The sequence below is a fragment of the Lactuca serriola genome, chromosome 9, assembly GCF_051521515.1.
Source record: "Lactuca serriola cultivar US96UC23 chromosome 9, Lser_US96UC23_V15, whole genome shotgun sequence".
Classification (NCBI taxonomy): Eukaryota; Viridiplantae; Streptophyta; class Magnoliopsida; order Asterales; family Asteraceae; genus Lactuca; species Lactuca serriola.
Genome location: NC_136416.1, coordinates 67,872,501 through 67,895,542, shown reverse-complemented (window position 1 = coordinate 67,895,542; position 23,042 = coordinate 67,872,501). Strand labels below are relative to the sequence as shown.

Genomic DNA, 23,042 nt, shown 5'->3' with positions numbered 1-23,042 from the left:
ACAATTAATATCATATATGGCAACATATAACATTTAGCACATAAAAGCATTTTAGGCAACTTTCCTAAAATAAACTAGTGCTCGTGTCTAAAATCCAACAGACACACAACTCATAATTTCCACTTAGCATTCTAAGTTTAAGTCTAGAAATCCTACAAATTCCTAGTTCGCTTAAACTAATGCTCTGATACCAACTATGACATCCCCAAAATCTCGACCAGAAAAGACCAATTTTCATTTATGCTTTTAAATAATTTAAGAGTAAATCCTTTTGATTTGAAAGAGTTGCGGAATTTGTTCCCAAAACAAAACATGATAAAATAATATTTATCAAAGCATTTCATCAAGAGATGCATTTTCATTATATAATCAAAACTCGGGATGTCATGTTCCGATACAGACCATAAAGCATAAACGATAACATTACAAGTCATTCAACAAATATATACATATACAGACTTGTAAACAAAACAACTTGATGATTCAACCATCTTATGCCCCCGCGCCACTACCTGTAATACAAATAAAACTGAGTGGGTCAGGCTTAGGAGCCTGGTGAGCATATAGAGTTTTCAACCCACAATAAATTAATTATATTTAATTTCACCAACCAATCACAATCCCGATTACCCATTCCCGTTATCTTCACTTTACGTCCCTAAAACAACATCTATCTCAAGGGACCTAATCTAGGATTTTCATCGGGACGGACATCAATGCTAAGGGGTTTCCTCAACAATAGATATCCTAAAGGCAACCATGAGGGGGATAGAGTACACCGGTGAACACATCGTTCACAACACCTACAGGTTATGAACCTGCTAGCGTTCCACTGGACTGTCTAGAAAGAGTCCATGGTCGTTATCCATACTCCGCTGAATAACTAGATCAACAACAACAACAACAACATCGAGGCCTCTCATCTCTTTATTACACACCAACTATCTATCCATGTTCTACCCAACATATTAGTAGATAAAATATATATTTTCATACATAGTTTAAAACCTGTATAGCATTTTCATTCAATATATATATTCCACTTAACAGATGAGGCATACCCGCATAACATGTATTTCATAGAAAGCAATTCAGATCTATGAGATGGGAGAGGGTGAATATACATTCACACACATAACAACAAATTATACACATAACACGTATTTCGTATAAAATACTTCATGATCATGCGTTAGAAGAAAGTAACTACGCACTCACATATATAAACAACAATATACTTAATACACTCGAACCATACTTGTATTATTATCGTGTTTATGAAAGGTAGTATACACTCACTTGATCAGAAGATGATCAGACAGCACTACGACTTGCATAAGTAGTAATCCTCAGCAGATCTGGAAGATCTCTACAAAAATCAAACTTCTCGCGGGCAGAGCTTCGACTCGGGAACCGCACTTCTCGGGATCTTCGGGATCTCGGGACTTGCCTCGGGGCTCGAGAATAATACCGGGGCTTCAGGGTATTTCTAGCACGCAAATCGATGCAAAACGGGAGAGAGAAGAGAGAAAATAAACAAAAGAACCGGCTGCCCTCACATCCTATTTATAGGAGGCTGGAGTACGCGGGGCGTACTGCTTCCGAAACGTCACTGCATGCGTCATCCGAAGCCACTTGCTGCGAGTGTCGACATCTTCGGTGTACGCGGGGCGTACTTCGGATCGGATCGCTGACTCCCCTTCGGATAATGCCGTATTTTCCAATTAAAATTAAATACAAAGTATTTAATAAACTTCGGAAATTCATATCTTCTTCATGCGTACTCCGTTTTCGACGTTCTTTATATCCACGCGAAGGTGAGACTACGCTCTACAACTTTTGTTTAGACTCGTTCGGCTAATTTTAACTTTATTTTTATTATTAATTATTAATAGGCCGGGATAGAAACTTTCGTTATAAATTCATAACTTTTTCGTTTGACGTCCGTTCTCGCCTAACTTTTTATCGTTTCGATACCAACAACGAGACCTTCGATCCTCGTTTAGATTGCTTCGGCTAAAAACCGCTCGATCTCAAATCGAGTATTTCAGGCTGCATACCGCTAAGTCGAAACTTCGATAAATCATAACTTCCTCATACGAAGTCAGATTTGGGCGTTCTATATATATTCGGAAACCTCGTTTCAACTACTACAACATTAACCAAAGATATTAAGTTTATTTTACACTTAAATTTTGACTCTTATTTTTATTCTTAATTAATCAAACCACATAATTAAGCAATTAAGCACAAAACACATAATACTCAAATAATACACTCTTATTATTTCAAAACGGGTTACAAAGGTTAACCTAGACTATTACATTGCTAAAAATGGCAAGCCCGGAAACACAGGCGTTACATTGTGGGCCCGTAAGGCAATCTAGACTCACGTTGTAGGCCTAGGGGTACTCTAGTCAGTGGAGCATTCCAGATACGAGCTGAGGGAAACTCGTACCGTGGACTCGGTGGCAAGCCAGATGTATGTTGTGGGCCCGGAAGGCAATCCAGACTCACATTGTGGGTCCATGCGTAATCCAATCTATAAAAGTGTGGACCCTGTGCATGTTGTTCTGCCTGTTATGTTATGATACGATAGTGCTGTTATAGTTGTGCGAACTGTATGCATATCGGTATTTTGGGGAACTCGCTAAGCTTTCAGGCTTACAGTTTTAGTTTTTCGTTTCAGGTACACTAGGGGATCGTGGCAATCCGAAGGCATGATCATACAGCTCCTCCTATTTAGTTTATGGTTTTTGGGAAAACTTTGATATGATACATTTTGAAAACACTTTTGTAATGAATTGATGAATTTGAAACAATTTTTAAAGTTTAAATTTGGCATGAATTTTATGGGTGTTACAAGTTGGTATCAGAGCCTTGGTTTGAGTGAATTAGAGGAACATTCGTGTGAATCCAGTCTCAAATCAAGGAAAGATTTTTAAATTAAATTCTAAATGGTTTTCAAAATGAGTAAAGGAGGATGCAAGGTGTACGATCAGCCGGAGCCAATAAGTAGACCCCAAAATACCATACAGTTACTTGATTATGTGATATGTTAGAACAACACGCTAGTGCTAGGCTAGGGATCTTCAGGAATTACATGATAAAATTGTCTGATCACATGATGTCTGTTAGCCTAGGGTTTCCTTTATATGAGATTGACATCATTAATGTAGTTGCTTAGTGTATGCAACACGGTTATACATAATTAAGATCTTATAGCATAAGAATGTTTGATTTGGACTTATGTTATGTTCTTGTTTGATTGGGAGTTTAGGGTAGGATTGGATATTCGAAAGTCTATAGGGTTTAGCGTTATGTATGGCTAACATACACTAGTGCTGCAGGGTCGGTGGAAGTTTCATGGATGGGTGGTGTGAGGCCGGGAGGCCAGCTATGTGGTATTTAGCATCCCTCTAGGAGTGAGGATTGGGTGCTCATTATGATTATGTATAATATTAGAGCGTTGTGATCACACTTGAGACAGATATGGGTAGGTGTGGAAGGTAGTATGGGCCCGTACTACTAAAAGCATAGGACCCATATGCGTAGCAAGGAAGTCACAACCCCTAGAGTTGGGTTGGGAATTTGGTTCCCTGTTTTTATATGGTTACCTGATATTTTCCTGTTATATTTTTAGTATGGTGGTTACGAGACGCTTTACAACTGGGTCAGGATCAAGATAGGGAAACAGAGGCCAGGAGGGGCCAACATCACTGGAGTCAGTGGTGCAGATGGGTACAAACGAGTTGGATGCCAGGATTCGAGAGATCCTGCATGATGAAATTGCTGCTATGTTCCGGGCACAGCTGCCGGAGATGTTTGGGTCGATTAAGACCGCCATGGTTGAGTACTTTGATGAGCGATAAGCAGCCCTTGTGGAGACGGCTGTCACGGCAGCTGCATCAGCTGTATCCGCGACAAGGGGAGGAGCCACTAGGGGCTTCCAGTACCGGGACTTCGATAACACAAAGCCCCCGACATTTGACGGTACCCAGGATCCTATCCGAGCTATGAGGTGGTTATATGACGTGGAGGGCTGTTTCTTCACGTGTTCATGTCCTACTGACCAAAAGGTCAGATGCACCCTGAACATGCTGAGGTCGGGGCTAAGGACTGGTGGAGGCTGACGACAGGATCATACACCGATGAGCAGAGAGCTGTTATTACTTAGGAGCATTTCCGAGACATGTTTCACACCCGTTACATTCCGCGAGTCGAGCGGGAACGATTGGATGAGGAGTTTTTTAGTTTGAGACAGGATGGGGAGTCGGCGACGGAGATCACCCGTATGTTCATTAAGAGGGCGATGTTTTGCCCAGAGTTTGTTTCTGAGCAGGCTCAGATGACTTGTTATCTGAGCATGCTCAAGACTGACATTTGGCAGTTTGTTGCCACACAGCGATGTGATACTCTTCTAGAGCTATAGGAGGCCGCTAGGCGGCGGGAGTTGGAGATTGAGCTGCAGTTGGGGGAGCAGCAGTCGGCCCCGGCACAGTCCTAGCCGGCGCCGAAGTGGTCTAATACCGCTGATTCTAGGTCTGGGAGTCAATAGAGCCGCACTTGTGGAAAGTGCGGCAATGGTCATTTTGGGGTTTATCAAGCTGGTAGTGGGTGTCATAGGTGTGGCAAGGAGGGACACTATGCGAAGGATTGTCGACAACCCCCTGTTCCGAGTATGAGGTTGTGTTATCACTGTTATCAGGTTGGCCACTTGAAGGCCAACTGTCCGTTGCTTGCCGTAAATTCGACGCAAGCTCCAGCGCTGACTACATTAAGGATCACCGATGGGAGGCAGGGTAGAGCAGATCCCCCGAAGGCTCAGGGGCGTGCCTTTCAGCTTACGGTCGAGGAGGCCAAGGCGGCACCAGTGGGTGCTGGTATGATTCTACTCTTTACCTCATTTGTTTATTTGTGTTATACTTATATGTTGTACCTGCGATTAGGTATGTTTATAGTGAATTCCTTGCCTGCATTGGTTCTATTTGACTCGGGGGTAAGTCGGTCTTTCGTATCTCATACATTTAGTAGGGAGTTCAGAGTGCCCATAGGCGAGCTAGAGTGTCTGTTACAAGTCTCTATCGCTAATAAACATGGGATTTCTGCTTCTTCAGTCTACCGAGGATGTGATATAGAGATCTTCGGGATATCCTTCCTGGTAGACTTGATTCCGATTCCCATGAGGGATGTGTGCGTGATTGTGGGGATGGACTAGCTCAGTCGATTCGGTGCCATGATTGATTGTGAGGGTCAGCGGGTAGTGGTTCGAACCCCGAGTGGGGGACAACTGGTTATATATGGAGAGGGCACCAGAATGGGATCAAGGTTTTGTTCAGTCGCCATGGCTCAACATTACATTCAGCACGGGTGTGCGAGTTACCTAGCGTACGTGGTGGATACGCGAGTTGGTGATCAGACTCCAGCTTCAGAGGTTCCAGTGGTTAGAGAGTTTACTGATGTGTTTTTGGAGGAGTTACCCGGAGTGCCTCCGAAGAGGCAGGTCGAGTTCAGGATCGATCTAGTTCCAGGTGTGGCCCTTATGGCTAAGTCATTGTACCGATTGGCACCGCCTGAGATGCAGGAGTTGTCATCCCAGTTGCAGGAGCTGCTGGGCAAGCAGTTCATTTGTCTGAGTAGTTCTCCATGGGGAGCACCGATCCTCTTCGTCAAGAAGAAAGACAGATCGCACCGGATGTGCATTGATTATAAGGAGTTGAACAAGTTGACAGTGAATAACCGTTATCTCAGGGAGTTGTTGGGAGTTATGAGACGAGAACGGTTGTATGCCAAGTTCTTGAAATGCAAGTTTTGGTTACGAGAGGTCCAGTTCCTCGGACATCTTGTCAACCAGGAGGGGATTTTGGTTGATCCGGCCAAAATCGAGGCAGTTATGCAGTGGGAGGTGTCGAGGTCTCCTTCGGATATCAGGAGTTTTCTGGGTTTGGCAGGATACTACCGAAGATTCATTTGAGATTTCTCCAAGATTGCAGTACCCCTCACTCGTCTGACGAGGAAGGGGTGGATTTCTGGTGGGCCCCTGAGCAGCAGAGGGCATTTGAGACCCTCCATCAGCGGTTGTGTGAAGCTCCAGTCTTGACACTCCCAAAGGGAGTTGAGGATTTTATGGTATTCTGTGATGCATCCATCATGGGTTTGGGGGCGATCCTCATGCAGAGAGGACGAGTGATAGCCTACGCATCGCGGCAGCTGAAGCCGCACGAGACGAGGTATCCTACTCATGATTTAGAGCTGGGAGCGGTCGTGTTTGCCCTCAAGATATAGAGACATTACCTATACGGGGTCTGTTGTACCATATACACAGATCACAAGATCTTGAGACACATCATGGATCAGTCCAACCTGAACATGAGGCAGCGTAGGTGGCTGGATGTAGTCAAGGACTACGACTGTGAGATCCTTTACCACCCCGGTAAAGCGAATGTGGTTGCGGACGCTTTGAGCCGCAAGTCAGCTGGGTCTTCCACCCCAACGATATGTATGAGGATAACACTAGATTCTCCGCTTGTGGGCTTGATCAGAGATGCCCAGGTTGAGGGAATGCGACCAGAGAATTGGTAGACGGAGAGGATCAGGGGCGAAAACACCCGATTTGTGAGGGATAATCGGGGATTGTTAACCCGATGTGGTGGGGTGTGGGTTCTGATGTCTGGTGGGGTCAGGCAGACAGTCATGGAGGAGGCTCATAAGTCTCACTTCTCTATTCACCCATGGCCCACCAAGATGTACCGAGACCTGAGTTTGAGTTATTGGTGGCCATGTATGAAGCGAGAAATCGCTTGGTATGTTGAGAGGTTCTTGACCTGTAGAATGGTCAAGACCGAGCATCAGAGACCGCATGGTATGTTGCAGACTCTAGAGATTCCCATGTGGAAATGGGAGCAAATCACGATGGACTTCATTACCAAGCTGCCGAGGACGGCAAAAGGGTTTGATGCTATATGGGTCATTGTGGATCAGTTGACCAAGAGTGCTCATTTCTTGCCTATTCAGGAGAGTTCGTCGGCCGAGAAGTTGGCCGATGTGTATGTTCGAGAGATTGTCGCTCGCCACGGGGTTCTGGTTTACATTATTTCTAATCGGGACGTTAGATTTACCTCCCGTTTCTAGCAGAAGTTCCACGAGGAACTAGGCACGCAACTTCACTTTAGCACAACTTTTCATCTGCAGACTAACGGTCAGAGTGAACGGACCATCCTAACCCTCGAGGATATGTTGAGGTCGTGTGTCATCGATTTTGGGGGGAGCTGGTATTCCCACCTGCCCCTCGCAGAGTTTGCCTGCAACAACAACTATCATTACGACATTGGCGCCCCGCCTTTCGAGCTGTTGTACGGGCGGAGATGTCGCACCCCGGTTTGTTGGGTCGAGGTCGGTCACAGGGGTGATGGGACGGACGGAGGTAGTCTTGCAGACTACCGAGAAGATTTAGCAGATTAGGCAGCGATTGCAGACCGCTCAGAGTCGGCATAAGAGTTACGCTGATAGATGCCGATCGAAATTAGAGTTCCAGGTGGGTGATATGGTACTCCTGAAGGTCTCACCCTGGAAGGGTGTGGTCCGTTTCAGTAAGAAGGGAAAATTGGGTCCTCGTTACATTGGGCCGTTCAGGATCATTGCCAGGGTCGGCAAAGTAGCATACAGGCTAGAGCTACCAGAGGAGCTTAGTCGGATCCATAGCAATTTCCACGTTTCACAATTGCGAAAGTGCATTATGGATCAGGAGGCAGTGGTACCATTGGACGAAATGCAGGTTGATGAGTGCCTGAATTATGTGGAGAGGGCTATGGCCCTATTGGAAAGGAAGATAAAGGTTCTAAGGAACAAGGCAATACCTTTGGTGAAGGTACAGTGGGAGCATCGGAAGGGATCCGAGTGGACGTGGGAGCCCGAAAGAGCATTACCCGGATTTATTAGCTGCAACAGGCTTTAAGGGCGAAGTCTAGCTTAAGTGGGGGAGAATTGTAACACCCTGGGATTTTCATGTATTTTCGAACCCTCTTCTATCTTTACTTTTTCAGTTATAGCCCTTAGGGACTTAGAATGTAGAGCCAAGACAAGTATTAGGGCCAATTTTTCAAATTTGACCAAAAGGGGGTGTACGCTAAGCGTATAAGGATCCGCCGTATTACGCTTGGTGTACACTTATGTACGCTGGGCGTACTAGCGTCAGGAGTGAAAACCCTAATATTTAGGGTTTGGTGCCTATATAAGCAACATGATGTGCACCAACACCCCTTTTACCTCAGCCTCCATAGATCAAACTTGTATCTCTAAAACCTTAGCCTCCTTTTTGTGTGTTTTAGCTCATTTGGTGTGTTCTTGGGTGTTTAAGAGGAAACCATTGCATCAAAGAGTTGAAGGAAGTGACCAAGCTTGTAAATTTGAAGCTATTTCGTGCTCAAGAAACTCCATAAGGTATAAGTTCCAAACTTTATGCTTATATGTTTAGATCTCTTCATTTGCTTTAAAAAGACCCATTTCTTGTCCCAAAATCCACAAGGTGGTGCATGTTGTGTTTTGGACGTAAAAGACTGTCCTTTTGGACTCTTGAATGGACCTTGAGTGATAAAAATGAGGTCCCATTAGCTGAATGTGTCCCATGCAAGGTCTTAATGGATTAAGACCAAGCATTTTGGACTTTATGGACGTCCAAAGGGATAAAGTTCACAACTTTATGGATTCTAGGCATGTTAGGCCTCTGGATCTGAAGTTTAGGCTTAAGTGCTTAAGCCATTAAGCACTTAATAAGGATTTGGCAAAAGAAGAAGATGAAATAAACTTTTGTTTGCTACAGGTGTTGATAAATATATTACATGGAAGAATTGAGAAAAGAAGATGAATATACTAGAACAATTGGCTATAATGGTTTAGATAGTATAGGAGTGATTGATTTGCATAAAGGAAGAAAACAACCATAACCATCTCCAATGGAGTTTAAGACCTTATCATCAAATTTCAACTTCTTTAATTATAATTTTGTTGTAATAAATAATTTCCATCATTATGTTAGAGTATACAAAAACATGAAACCTAAGATCACCAAGTTTGAAATTTAATGTGATTCGAGTCAAAACTACTATATTCATGTATACTTTTTTCAATTCAACTCAAGTTTTAATAAAAAAAATCCTATTGGATAACAATAACATTGAATATGCAACAAATCGTGTAAAATTACCAAAACAATGGATTGCATCATATATCTCTTCTAGGCACAAAAACTAAAATAAAGCAAAATTGTGGCATTTTGTCAAACAGGCTGTGTGCACGAATCAAGGAGGCAATGAGAAGGATGAATACAAATATTCATCAAGGTAATGCACACACATCACCATCGACTATAACAGAAAATCATGTATATGCACAAATATCATCAATTAAGGAACAATGATGAATATAGTATAAATGCCATACATTACCAGAAGAAAATAACAATCAACTAAAAAAAACTAATCCAAGGTTTTTGGTACTTTTCACAATTGCTTGAAATCATGAGGCTGAGTTGATATGAAAAATGTGAACCTCGAATTTCAAATGATGCAACCTCTTAATTCTTTCATTTTCTCATATAAACTAGAGATTGATTTTGTCCCTGTTTTGACATCTCCATGTGATCACCACCATATCCATAATTTCCGACCAACTAATCAGAACAATAAGCCTATTGGATCTCAATCGAGAATAAATATCCCTAATTAAAAACCAAAACGAATAGAAGATTTATAAGTCATCGACACAAGCACTGTGAGAACCAGGCGATCGATAGGGGATGAGGCGACAACATTTGAAGGCGAGGCGATGATAGGAGGAAGGAATGTGAGAGATTTGTGAGCGTGAATGATGAGACTACACAACATCAAAAATCTAACAAAAGGAAATTCGAAGATAAATTCGTTTCCTGGAATGAATTAATTGAACAAAAGGAGAAAAAAAAAACTTATGTTACCTAAAAGACATCGAAACTTCTGGTTTGAGCAGATCAACACTTCTTATCTATCGTGTATCTGAAATTGACGAAGTGATTACACAGGGAGAGAACGATTTCATAAAGTGGAAAAGATCGCAATTTCATACATGAGACAGACACATCGGTAGAGACCTAAACAAGATGAAATATCTCCGGCGGTAGTGGCTGAGGAATTTCTCAATACAGGCAGAACTTTGATTGATCAGTGAACCACGATGTCACGAGAAAAATACAGATAATGAATCTCCTTACTACATCGTCTGATACAATCGATTGAAGACGATAATGGAACCATTACATCTTCATCAGAGGTTAGGACGTGATAAAGAGGTGAGATCCGATGATTGCATCTATAGATTTGGATGAAGATGAAGATAAGAGAGAGCCATATAGATTCAGAGAGTGAGTAAGACGGTGATAAAGAAAGAGAAAGAAAGTTGTGTTTCAAAAATTAATTTTGATTAATTACTATGTATTTTAATTTTTTATTTCGTAACTACCCTCATTTTAAAAAAGACAAAGCTACCATTGAAATTGTTCATAATTACAAATATGCCATCTTTGATCTAGACCATTAAAAATTTTGATCTAACGTTCCACCTTTAGTTCTCGGGAAACTATGAGTTCTTAAATGATCATTCATCTCTCTCTCTCTCTCTCTCTCTATATATATATATATATATATATATATATATATATATATATATATATATATATATATATATATATATGTTCAAGTTCATTTGAGACCATTCTAATTTTGTGAGACCGTGAGAACAAATCTAAAAATAATTTTAAAATGCAAAATAAATGGAAAAATCCAAAAATTCTTTTTTTAAATATTATTTTCGGAACTTGAATTAACTAAAAAAAATAAAAAAAAAAATCCGTTTTTTTTTTAAAATACGTGAAGTATTCTAATAGAATATTACACTGACATATTCTAAAAAATAATTTTAAAATGCAGAATAAAGGAAAAATCTAAAAACTCTTTTTTTTAAATATTATTTTCGGAACTTGAATTAACTAAAAAAAATTTAAAAAAAATAAAAAAAATAAAAATAAATTCCATTTTTTTTTAAAAAATACGTGAAATATTCTAATAGAATATTACATTGTACATATTCTAAAAAATAATTTTAAAATGCAAAATAAATGGAAAAATCCAAAAATTCTTTTTTTAAATATTATTTTCGGAACTAAAAAATTAACTAAAAAAAATTTAAAAAAAATAAAAAAATGTGTTTCACGGTCTCACAAAATTAGGCCGTCTCATATATATATATATATATATATATATATATATATATATATATATATATATAGAGAGAGAGAGAGAGAGAGAGAGAGAGAGTTAGGTTCATATGAGACGGCCTAATTTTGTGAGACCGTGAGATGCATTTTTTTTATTTTTTTTTTATTTTTTTTTCATTTTTTTTAATTTTTTTTAGTTAATTCAAGTTCCGAAAATAATATTTAAAAAAAGAATTTTTTGATTTTTCCATTTATTTTGCATTTTAAAACTATTTTTAGAATATGTACAATGTAATATTCTATTTAGAATATTTCACGTATTTTTCAAAAAAAAAAAGATTTATTTTTATTTTATTTTTATTTTTTTTAGTTAATTCAAGTTCCGAAAATAATATTTAAAAAAATAATTTTTAGATTTTTCCATTTATTTTGCATTTTAAAATTATTTTTTAGAATATGTCAGTGTAATATTCTATTTAGAATATTTCACGTATTTTTCAAAAAAAAAAAACGGATTTTTTTTATTATTATTTTTTACTTTTTATTTATTTTTTTTATTTTTTTAGTTAATTCAAGTTCCGAAAATAATATTTTTAAAAAGAATTTTTGGATTTTTCCATTTATTTTGCATTTTAAAATTATTTTTAGATTTGGTCTCACGGTCTCACAAAATTAGAATGGTCTCAAATGAACCTGAACATATATATATATATATATATATATATATATATATATATATATATATATATATATATATATATATATATATATATATATATATATATATATATATATATACACACAAACTTTATTTATTGGAAATATATAACCATAAATTTTGATACGCATATTTATATTTCTCAATAAGTATACTAGTTATTAAAATTAATTACATACGATATTTACAACTTAAAGTTGGTAATTATAAAATACTTTAATAAATAAACTTTAAAATAGTTTAATTAAGAAAAATAGAAATCGGTTTAAAAATATAAAACATTATGTTAGTCACATTAAAACACACTTGAACTTATAGTCTTTAAATGTGGGAAGTGCAAAAACCCAAAAGTATGGGTTAACTTTCGGATAGTAATGTGATGATCATGATACCTAGGAGTCTTGGGCTGAATATCATGTGTTTTCTTATGGTTGATTTAATATACCGACTTATAATCCACTGTAAACATGTCACAACAAAAGATAAGTATGAAAGGGATCAAACATTTCAAACTGACATAATGTATCTAAAAGTTTCATAGATATTGGAATTTACATACCTAAATAGTTGAATTGGTACTTTTCGAATAGATGTTTTACATATAAAAACCGTTTTTGTGTTTTTGTTCATCCAATGAATTGTAAATAACTATTTTATCCTTCTATTTAAAAGTGATAAAAAAAAAAAACAAATTGCATTTTATTCATGAATCAGTAGGGATGGCAATCCTGTCATGGGTTGTCAGGTTGAAACAGCTACCGAAACTTGACTCGTCTAACTCGTTTAGTTATACGGGTTTGCGGTTAATCTTCACGGTGGCGGGTTAACCCATGTTTAAACGGTGGTCGATAGGTATAACCACATAACTTAAATCTAATATATTATATGGTGAATTTTCCCATAAGGAGATCTTGGATTCAAATATTCCCAAGGTTATTTCACGGTGTCCATGTCTTCACCAAATGGTGAACCACCTTCAAAGGAGCCTACTTTAATGCGGTATTACCCTTTAAAAAATAAAAATAAATAAAATGGGTTGACAGGTCGACCAGGGAACTTAAATACTAACTTGAACACGACCAGACGACCTGATTATTTGACGGGTCATGAATCTCAATCCAAACTCGTTTATTTTCATTTCGAGAATTGCCACCCTTAACAACTGGTTTTAATTAAAAAAAAAATGATTTACTTTAAAAATATATATTTCTATTTTAATAAATATAAAATCTATAGTTCCCTCTCCAAATGTGAAGAATAAACAAGTAAATCAGATACAACATTTCGAGAAATTTACAATCCATGGAAATCAGGTACTTGAGCTCCCAAGGTCAAAGTCCATGGTGTAATCATATTCAATGGTTGGGATAACAGTAGCCACAAACTTCAAGAACAAGAACAGATATCTGCAACCACCGCATAATTTAGTAATTGATTCCATGTTTATTTGAGGAAAAATACAAAAGAAATTTTACTTGTCAACTTGTGGTTCGAATCCTCCAGCAAATAAAGGATCAATCAGTTTCTTCATAACAGCTGCATGTTTACACGGATGTACAGATGCATGCTTCCCGGGTAAATGCGGGTGATCTTCAATAGTTACCTGAGACTCGTAAATTTTTACAGTTTTAGTCCCTGTCGTATTGTCAAAAGTTATGGATACACTTTCATTTGTTACACCCGTGGTCACTAACTAAGGTTTAAATTAACCGTGCATCCGTTAAGTCCATCCTAAATGACCAATTTACCCTTGTCTTCTCCTTTTCTCCTTAAGTCATAACACAATATAACTAAACCACAAATCTCAGATTTTGATTTTTATGGTTTAGTTAACTGTGTTAAAATTTTGGAGATGAAGAAATGGAGAACGAAAGGGTAAAATGGTCATTTTTTTTTACCATGTGGACCATGTAGTGCTTACCGTTTTGCGAGCATGATCTTGACTGACATCTTGTAGAACTAATTCTGGCTCAAGAAGCATCCTTGACTGTAGTAAAAATCGGTAAAACAAGTTTTGAATTATGAAAATAAATTTAACTCACTAATTTAAACAAATACTAAATGATTATGATTGATTTGATGATGTTTCTAACCTCATCATAACCTGTAAGCCATACACGAGGAGTTTGATAGTATTTATCGTATCTGGAAGAAAAAAAAAAGAAAAGTGAAACATCACATTATAAACAGCAAAACAAAAAGAACTAAAACCATGTGAAACATGTGTGTGCGTGAGTACTTAATTAAAATATTTCACTAATTAAATAAAATAAAAGGAGTTGAAACTTACGTAATGCTGACATCATAAGTTCGAGTCCTTAAGATATTGTCATCATCAGGTTCATGAGCAACAAGATATGTAGGCTGAAGGGTTGCCTGAATAGTGGTATATATATATATATATATATATATATATATATATATATATATATATATATATATATATATAATATGAATTTATGTATGGAAGAAATTATCAGAGTTGGTTTACAGATTCTTTATGTGTAGGAATGTATAAAGCATAAACCATGAATATTTTCGGATTTGATATGTAGTCTTGATTGTATTTATGTCATTTCTGACTATAAGAGTAAAATGGTCATTTACTAATATTTGAACAGTTGTGACAGTCTAGAAAAGAAACAGTCATTATGTATACAACACTTGATCCAGACAAACATCATTTCCCATTCAGCCACTTAATTTATTTTTAAATAGAAAGGGCAAAATGGTCATTTACTCAAACTCAGACAGTTTATTCGATCCTGTATGGCTGGACCCATTAAGTGGCTGAATGGGTAGAGTGATGTAAACATGAAAAACTGTTTCTTTTTTAGACCGAATGAACTGTCTGAATCTAATCTGAGTAAATAACCATTTTTACTCTTCTGTTTATAACTTTATATTTCATCATATGCATACTTACAGGATCATTCTCAATAACGTTGTCAGATTCTTCAAACTCTTCCATATCTGGGATGTCTTCTTCCTCCTCTTCAGTGCCAAAATGTGAAGAAATTGGATGTACGGTGTTCTTGCTTATTTCTAGGGTATCCATTGAAGGAACATTTTCATCCTCATCACCCTTGGTATCTATACAGATAGTCAAACAAAGTAAAAAAAACATAAAGAAAGTTAATATTAAGGATTTCTAAATGCCTGCATACCTTTCGGCTTTCCATGAGTAGCTAACCAGCCATCATTCTCATCATCATCAAGCAATATCTCACCTCCAGCAGCTTCATATTCTTCTTGTATTGATGCAACTCTTCGCAAACAAGGAACTGAATAGAGTTCATATCGGAAGTTAAAGTTGTAATTATATAAAGATTCAAAGAGGAAAACATAGTTAATGTGTTGTGTAGTTCACAAGCATCAGGCAACATTATTTTTACCATTTCTAGTGATCAAAAATTGTTTATCGGAGGGCAAATATGTCTTCCTTTTGTTTGGATCACCTGATTCCCTAACAAAGAAAAGAAACAAAGCCAAATTGAGTAGTATAGTAATAGACATTTTTCTTTCACAGATATATCAGCAAGCAGTGTAAAACCATTTGGTTGATGAGAATAAGAAAACAGATTTATATATGTAGAGTCCAAATGTAACATGCTGATGCTACAGAGGAAAGAGCAACTCATATTCAGGGAGAGGAAAACATTGTTTATCTGTGATTATGTTCCAAAACAGATGGGTGAAAGAGAAGTCAATTGATGATATAGAAAGTAGAGGACTTTAAGCAATTAGCTTATTTCAATTCTGGTTCATAATAAGGATAACATAATGCAGCTATAAGCCTGTTTTCCCTTGTTCATAAGCATGAATAGAATCTAAGTTTCAGGAGCACTACGCTTATTCCATAGAAATGAATATGCATTCTAAAAACATTAATCATGATTCAAATCCAATACAATAAGCTGCTAGATGACATCGACTTATAACACTAACACTCAAGGGACATCATTCAATCAGAGATGAATAAATTGAAGGAAAGGGAAACCGAATCTACCATGACCAAGTAGGGCATTTGGAAACGAGATTGTCACCGGCGATGACGAATTCGTTAACGCTAAGTACGCCTTTCTCTTTGAAAGCGGATACAGTTCTAGGGTTTGTGATCCTCTCTACCGTACCTTTGAATGCGTCGTGAATCTTTTGCGATAAAACCATCTCCAATCAAACACGGAAATAGGATAGGAATCCAATCGAACAACGAAATTTATCGACGATCAGAAAGCCGATCTACTTTTTTTGTCAAGAATTTTGAAAAAAAGTTAAAGGTCGTCAAAATTTTACATACATCTCCTGCCTAATAAAAATAAAAGAGGCACATGTGAATGTGATTATTTGCCGCTTTTCATTTTAAGATTTTTACTCGTTAATTAAATTTCCATGTCAATAAAAAATTTAGACAAAACTTCAAAAATGGTCCCTGTAGTTTTTAAAAATATCAAATTTAGTCTTTAAGTTCAAAAAACCTCACAAATGGTCCCTGTGGTTTCAAAACTTTTAACAAATGGTCATTTTCGCTAACTCCGTTAACTTTTGGCCGTTAAGTGAAGGGTGTTTCCGTCATTTCACAAAAGAGGGACCATTTATGAAGTTTTTTGTTATTTAAAAAAAATATAATTATTTAATAAACATACAGCATCAGAAATCAATGAGAGATTAATCGCCAATGAAATTAAAGCTATATTAGCGACTGAAGTTTCTAATTTGAAGAATTCAATCAATAAGGTACCTGAATTAGGCGTAATATTGGTGGGGAAAAGAAAAGATTAACTCACATTTGTACGCATCAAGAAAAAAGCTTGCGAACAAGTTGGAATTGCCTCAGTAGTAACAAAGCTTCCTGAAGAGTGTACAGAAAGCGAAGTTCTCGATGTTGTTTCAATGTTAAATCACAACAAATCAGTACATGGCATTCTTGTCCAACTTCCATTACCCAATGTAATTACTCTTTTACCCTTTCTTTTGCAATCAATTTCAATCGATTCACCCAATGTAATTGTTTATTCAACATTTGTGTGAGGAGAAGATTATAAATGCAGTGAAAGTTGAAAAGGATGTGGATGGTTTTCATCCTGTGAACATGGGAAACCTTGCAATGAGAGGAAGGGAGCCTTTGTTTATTCCTTATGCCTCTTTGGGGTGTATTGAGGTGCTTAATCGATGCAGTGTAGAAATTTTAGGTAAGAAAGCAGTGGTAATTGGAAGAAGCATGATTATTGGATTACCCACTTCCTTGCTATTCAGGTATTTATTTTATTTGTATCCAAATTGTCTTGTTTTAATGTTATTATTCGTCTGAATCACATGTCTTTCTACATTCAGAGACATCATGCTACAGTAAGCGTTGTGCATTCATTCACAAAGAATCCAGAGGAAATAACATGTGAAGCTGACATTTTGGTTTCAGATGTTGGAGTTCCAAATTTGATTAGAAGTCATTGGTTGAAGCCTGGGGTTGTGGTAATTGATATGGGGTCAACGCTGGTTTAACTTAACCACGGGATGTCGGCCTCTCCATCTCCGATTCTCGACTGTTCCAGCCCCATCTCCATCCTTGCTTCGTTAATTCAACACCCACCACCTGCTTGTTGTATTTTCAAGTACCATCGACACCTAAAACAGCCTCCTAGCAAGGCTTAAACTGCTGAGAAATTGTCACAAGAAAAGCACCGACAGCTCTCCCTTAGACGACCAAAAGCAACCTCGAACACCCCCTCATTCCCTTGACAGACAAATGCTGCTACTATTTCCCTTATGTCGGGTTACGGCCGGCGATGAGGCAAAATGAAAGAGGGAAACCGTCGGAGCAGACCTGTATAGTCGACGCCCCTCCCCCCTTTCTCACGATCGCCAGCCACATGACCACCATTTTGACTGCCTTCGATCGCCTGATGCCTTCTTGATCTAATGAAGATGAAGATGAGGACCGAGGTCCCTTTCTCAGTCCTACCTTGTGATCTGCTTGAACCTCACTAGTACCCTCGATTTTTGATTGCTTCCATTCGTGTTCTTCCCCGATCAGACGAAGAAAACGCACCATCTCCCTTTTGCATTTGAGTTCATCGACGAAGTGAAGATCCAGTTTAAGATGGGTTCTTTTGAGAGAGAGAGAGAGAGAGAGGGTGGGACCCTTTATTAAATAATTATATTTTTTTAAATAACAAAAAACTTCATAAATGGTCCCTCTTTTGTGAAATGACGGAAATACCCTTCACTTAACGGCCAAAAGTTAACGGAGTTAGCGAAAAGGACCATTTGTTAAAAGTTTTGAAACCACAGGGACCATCTGTGAGGTTTTTTGAACTTAGGGACTAAACTTGATATTTTTGAAAACTATAGGGACCATTTTTGAAGTTTTGTCAAAAATTTATTTGTAATATCTATTGTCTAATTTATTAAATTATTAATTTTTTTTTATCATTGCTTAATAATTACCTTATAATTTAAATAAAATTATTTTTACCTTTCTAATCCGTGGTGCCCACAGGTTATAAACTAGTGATAGTATAAAACAATATTTCATTACTTCTCCAACGAACAAAATAAATAAATAAACTCTAGGGCATGTACGCTCATAGGAATCATACGGAGGGTTAACGAATTAGGAAATTTATATAATGACATAAAATAACATTTAAAAATATATCTTCTTAATTAATTAAGAGGTATATTTGGAAATTAAAAAAAAAACTTTTAAAAAATTAGTTTAAGTAGCTTTTTAAAATGCTAGTTTATAAGCTGCTTTTTGGCTTGCCAAATATGACAACTTAAAAAATATCAAAAAATAAGCTAACTCATAAGCTAGTTGTGGCGCCAAACATAGTCTTAATCATTAAGACTTTCATTATTATTAGCATTTTTCATAAAAATGGAAAAAAAATGTTATGTAACCTTTCGATTGAAATCGTTATTATGGTGAATGGACGATTAAAATGAAAAGATGAAATGATGAAATCATCTAACTAGATACTAATATAAATTGTAAAAGAATTATATAAAATGATAAAAATATTAAAAATATGGACCTAATGTGGACACACTTAAACCTTATTACATTTTTTTTGAACGGTTATAACAACCATATTGATGTAATATGTACAAAAAAAAAGACCTTGAGAACCTAATATGGACAAAATTAAAACCGTATTACCCTTTTTAAACGGTTTATAACAACCATGTTGGTGTAATATGTACAAAAATACCTTAAAGACCTTATGTGGACAAAGTTAAAACCTTATTACCCTTCTAGGTCATTAACCCTTATATGGAATATGGGGAGTTGAAATTATATATATATATATATATATATATATATATATATATATATATATAAGATCGGGTGACGACTCATTTTAAATTGAGCACTCGTGAGGACAGCTTAACATTTTTTTTAAAAAATCTAAAAAAAATACAAATAATAAAATCGAGCATAGATCTATGTTAGGAAGAAAAAAATTGGAAAAAAAATTTAGATCATTAAAATTGAATCATGGATCAATATTAATGATGCACGATTTTTTTTCCATTTTTTTCTCCTAGACATAGATCTTTGCTCGATTTTATGATTTATATTTTTTTAGATTTCTTTTTTCAATTTTTTTAAGGTACCCTCAATAGTCATTACTTTTTCCGGACCTTACAATTCATAAAGTCATATGTAAGGGGTGTTTGGATAGGGAAAAAAGATGATGCTTATTGTTTATTGCTTATTCTCACCTTAATAAGTTACGTTTAAGTGTTTGGATAGGAATCCTTAAAAATCAGTTTATTGTCGTATGAATAAACTAAATAAGCTGATTTTAATTAGCATCTCCCCCTTGCTTATTGCTTATTGCTTATTCTCACCGCAAATAAGCTAATAAGTTATAATCTAATTTATCCAAACACTCCCGTAGTCAGGTATCAGATAGACAGTCGAAGATATGGTCCAACCAAGAGCGAATAATCAAACAAGAACATCACAATCAGGCATTAGACCAATAGTTCTCAGACCATCCAACTTAAACTATATACAACCAATGCTATCATTATCACATAATCATGTAACATAACACATACCATATATTACCATTACATACCGTTAGCAAATAGCCTTCCCTAGTTATCCTGTTACTGACCACTTCTCAATCAAGTCCTTTACTGGTCAAACATATATAATCTTGATAACTGGCATTCCCCAATCACCCTAACCAAACTTTAATCCTAACAGATACGACCAACAGGCATGACCTTACCGATCTATCATATCATGACACTAAGTGTCCTATACTGTACATGCAAAACAAGGACTTATCTTAGTCAACTAGCATACTTGTACTCTAACAGTACCACTACCGTGCCATGCAAAGTATATACAGTGAGATATGTGGCGTAGTGAGAAAATCACTTGAATTGAAGAACCGAAGAAGCACAACAACACTCTCACCCCTTACACTGATCAATTTCACGAACCGACTAACACGAAAAGAGATAAATCTTCCATCAACAAACTAAATCCTCCAAAATTGACCCCAAGTCAAACTGGTCAAAAGTCAATGGTCAACAAAAGTCAACGATCAACCAAGTCAACAGCCACCACAATGTGGAGACCTCTTGGCCACGTCGTGGGCATGTTGAGATAAAATAGTCGACATGCTGGAGATTGCTATGTCGAAGGAATACAAGACAATATAGTCGTAATTCTGAACTTCACCACATTGTGGTCAGTCCTTGGCAATGACGTGGTCATTGGCAGCTTTCCTCTAATCTTCATTAAGAGCTTAATCCTTATAGATCAAGGCTCAAAACTTCAGATCTAATCATTCTCGATGACTTAATGGATAAAGTAACCAACTTTATCCATTAGGACTTCACTCCAAGGCAAGATCTCCAACCCTAAGTCTATTAAGTCCTTAACATGACCAAAAATTGAACATGGGACCAAGAGCTCTCAAACTAAGATCTTTTTCTTAATTAGGTGGCAATATTTATTCTATAAGGGCGTTGTTAGTCTAGTCATTGCCGTCATGCATAGTCGTATAGAGAGATTGACTGTGAAGGGACTATAGCGTGTTAGACACAATTGGTCGAGGACTAATGTTGCCTCCCTAACGAGCCAAAGACAAGGCGAAACCAATTTGCATGCGTATAAGATAGGTTGGCCTCATGGTTTTATGGGGATCTCAGATATTGCACATATAAGGAGTGGTACCAAATTTAAGTCTGTGACAATTAACTTATGATTATATATATATATATATATATATATATATATATATATATATATATATATATATATATATGAAAGTTATAATATAAAATCATTCTGTAAACTCTAAAGAGAACTTTTTCTTCCACAAAATTAAAACTTTAGTCAAAATTTCAGGATCCAATATTGACTGTTCGTAAAAAGACAGATCCATTATTGGTAGAGAGTAACGCTCTCCATTACATGGTACAAAAAGTCAACATACCACCACAGTCAACATGTATGAATTATTAAATAGTAAATTATGAGGCAAATCAGAATATTATAGTCTACAGATAAATAAAAAAAGATGATGAATAAGACCAACCAAATGAAAGTACACTCTTGGACGAACTATGTGGATTTGCTTAAACAACATATAGATATCAGTTATCGGGTATCAAAACAACGGAACCGGTTGTTTTTCGATCCTCAAGGTCCAAATGAGCTTGAGCCACTTGCGATAAAGGGTACTTGTGATTTGCTCGAACACGTAAAACTCCTTTTGCAACATTATCAAATAGTTCCTCCGAAGCTGCAAGGAGGTCTTCTCGTGCTTTTGTGTAAAGCATCATGGATGGAATTGTGAAGTGCAAACATTTATCCGAAAATACACTGAATTTTACAGGCTCGGGTGAGCCCGATGCGAACCCAAATGAAACCATGTATCCACGAAACCTTAAGCACGCCGCCGATTCCTTCAAAAACCAAGTATAAAAATTATAATAAATTAACAAACCAGTAGTTAAATTTAAAATACGTTGTTGTTTCTTGTATTTAACCCTTCGATTAAAATTATAAATTGTTACCTCAAATGTGTCTTTCCCAATAGAATCATAGGCAATATCAACTCCTTTTCCTGATGTGATCTCCATAACACGATCAACGATGTTTTCTTGTTTGTAGATAATGACATGGTGGCATCCATCTTCCTTAGCTTGCACCGCTTTCACTTCATTTGAAACGGTTCCAATCACGGTCGCACCGAGTGCGTTTGCCCATTGACACACCAATGACCCGACTCCACCTGCGGCTGCATGGACGAGGATCGTATGCTCGGGTCCAATCTGTTTTCAAAATTATAACGATACTGAGTCATATTGCCAATGACATTTTTGGCATCTAAAAGCAAAATTCAATCACCTGAAAGCAACTGCGAACAAGAACGTGAGCAGTGAGTCCCTTAAAAAGCACAGCAGCGGCTATAATAGGATCAATTGAAGGAGGAACTGGTACGACTCTATCCGCAGGAAGTATCATTTCTTCGGTGTAAGAGCAGACAGGAAAGCCGGCATAAGCCACGTAATCTCCAACTTTACAGGTGGTGACTTTTGGACCAACGACTATTACAACTCCGACTGCCTCCATACCTTTGCATTAATGGCATATTCGCTTAATTTAATTTCAACCATTTTTGGATCATGATAGATGATTGAAAAAATTGTATTATTTCAACCAATTTATGTTTTTTTTATATGGTTATTGCTATCACAGGTCAGATCACAACTATTTCAAATTTTACATTTTGGGCTCAAATTTTAAGATTTATTACAAATTTGATCCGAACTTAAAATCTTGTTACGAATTTAACCCCCACAACACATAGTTCAATGAAGTGGTATGCCTAATTGATATTCAATGGATTAAACTCTATTATTATGAGATGTCATGTTGGCATTCAATGAATATGAAATTCAATGGTTATTGAACTCTTCAATCAAAAAAAAAAGTCTTTTAACTATTAAATATATATTATGTTGAACTCTATTGAGTTCAATATATTGTAGGAAAATTAATATATAATTATAAAGTAAAATAATTTATACATTGTAGGAAAATTA

General features: G+C 36.7%; 2 protein-coding genes and 1 pseudogene across 2 annotated transcripts in view; 1 reads left to right on the top strand and 2 right to left on the bottom strand.

Annotated features, from left to right (window-relative positions):
* Positions 1-13,150: 13,150 nt before the first annotated feature.
* LOC145073790 (autophagy-related protein 3-like) lies at positions 13,151-16,283 on the bottom strand. The gene is made up of 9 exons (XM_079020283.1): positions 15,973-16,283; positions 15,359-15,429; positions 15,131-15,247; positions 14,890-15,056; positions 14,254-14,339; positions 14,057-14,108; positions 13,885-13,950; positions 13,439-13,566; positions 13,151-13,369 (listed from the first exon to the last, which is right to left on the bottom strand). The coding sequence occupies exons 1-9, from the start codon at positions 16,131-16,133 to the stop codon at positions 13,273-13,275; spliced, it is 945 nt and encodes a 314-aa protein (XP_078876409.1). The 5' UTR covers positions 16,134-16,283; the 3' UTR covers positions 13,151-13,272.
* A 324-nt stretch (positions 16,284-16,607) lies between these two features.
* On the top strand, positions 16,608-17,465 carry LOC145075800 (bifunctional protein FolD 1, mitochondrial pseudogene; annotated as a pseudogene).
* A 3,890-nt stretch (positions 17,466-21,355) lies between these two features.
* Positions 21,356-23,042, bottom strand: part of LOC145072065 (uncharacterized) — a 6,027-nt gene continuing 4,340 nt past the window's right edge. Inside the window, exons 3-5 of the mRNA XM_079018429.1 lie at positions 22,345-22,571; positions 22,011-22,268; positions 21,356-21,899 (exon numbers count right to left, since the gene is read on the bottom strand). Of these exons, the coding sequence (XP_078874555.1) occupies positions 21,588-21,899; positions 22,011-22,268; positions 22,345-22,571 (797 nt within the window). The 3' untranslated portion in view covers positions 21,356-21,587. The remainder of the gene's footprint in view (positions 21,900-22,010; positions 22,269-22,344; positions 22,572-23,042) is intronic.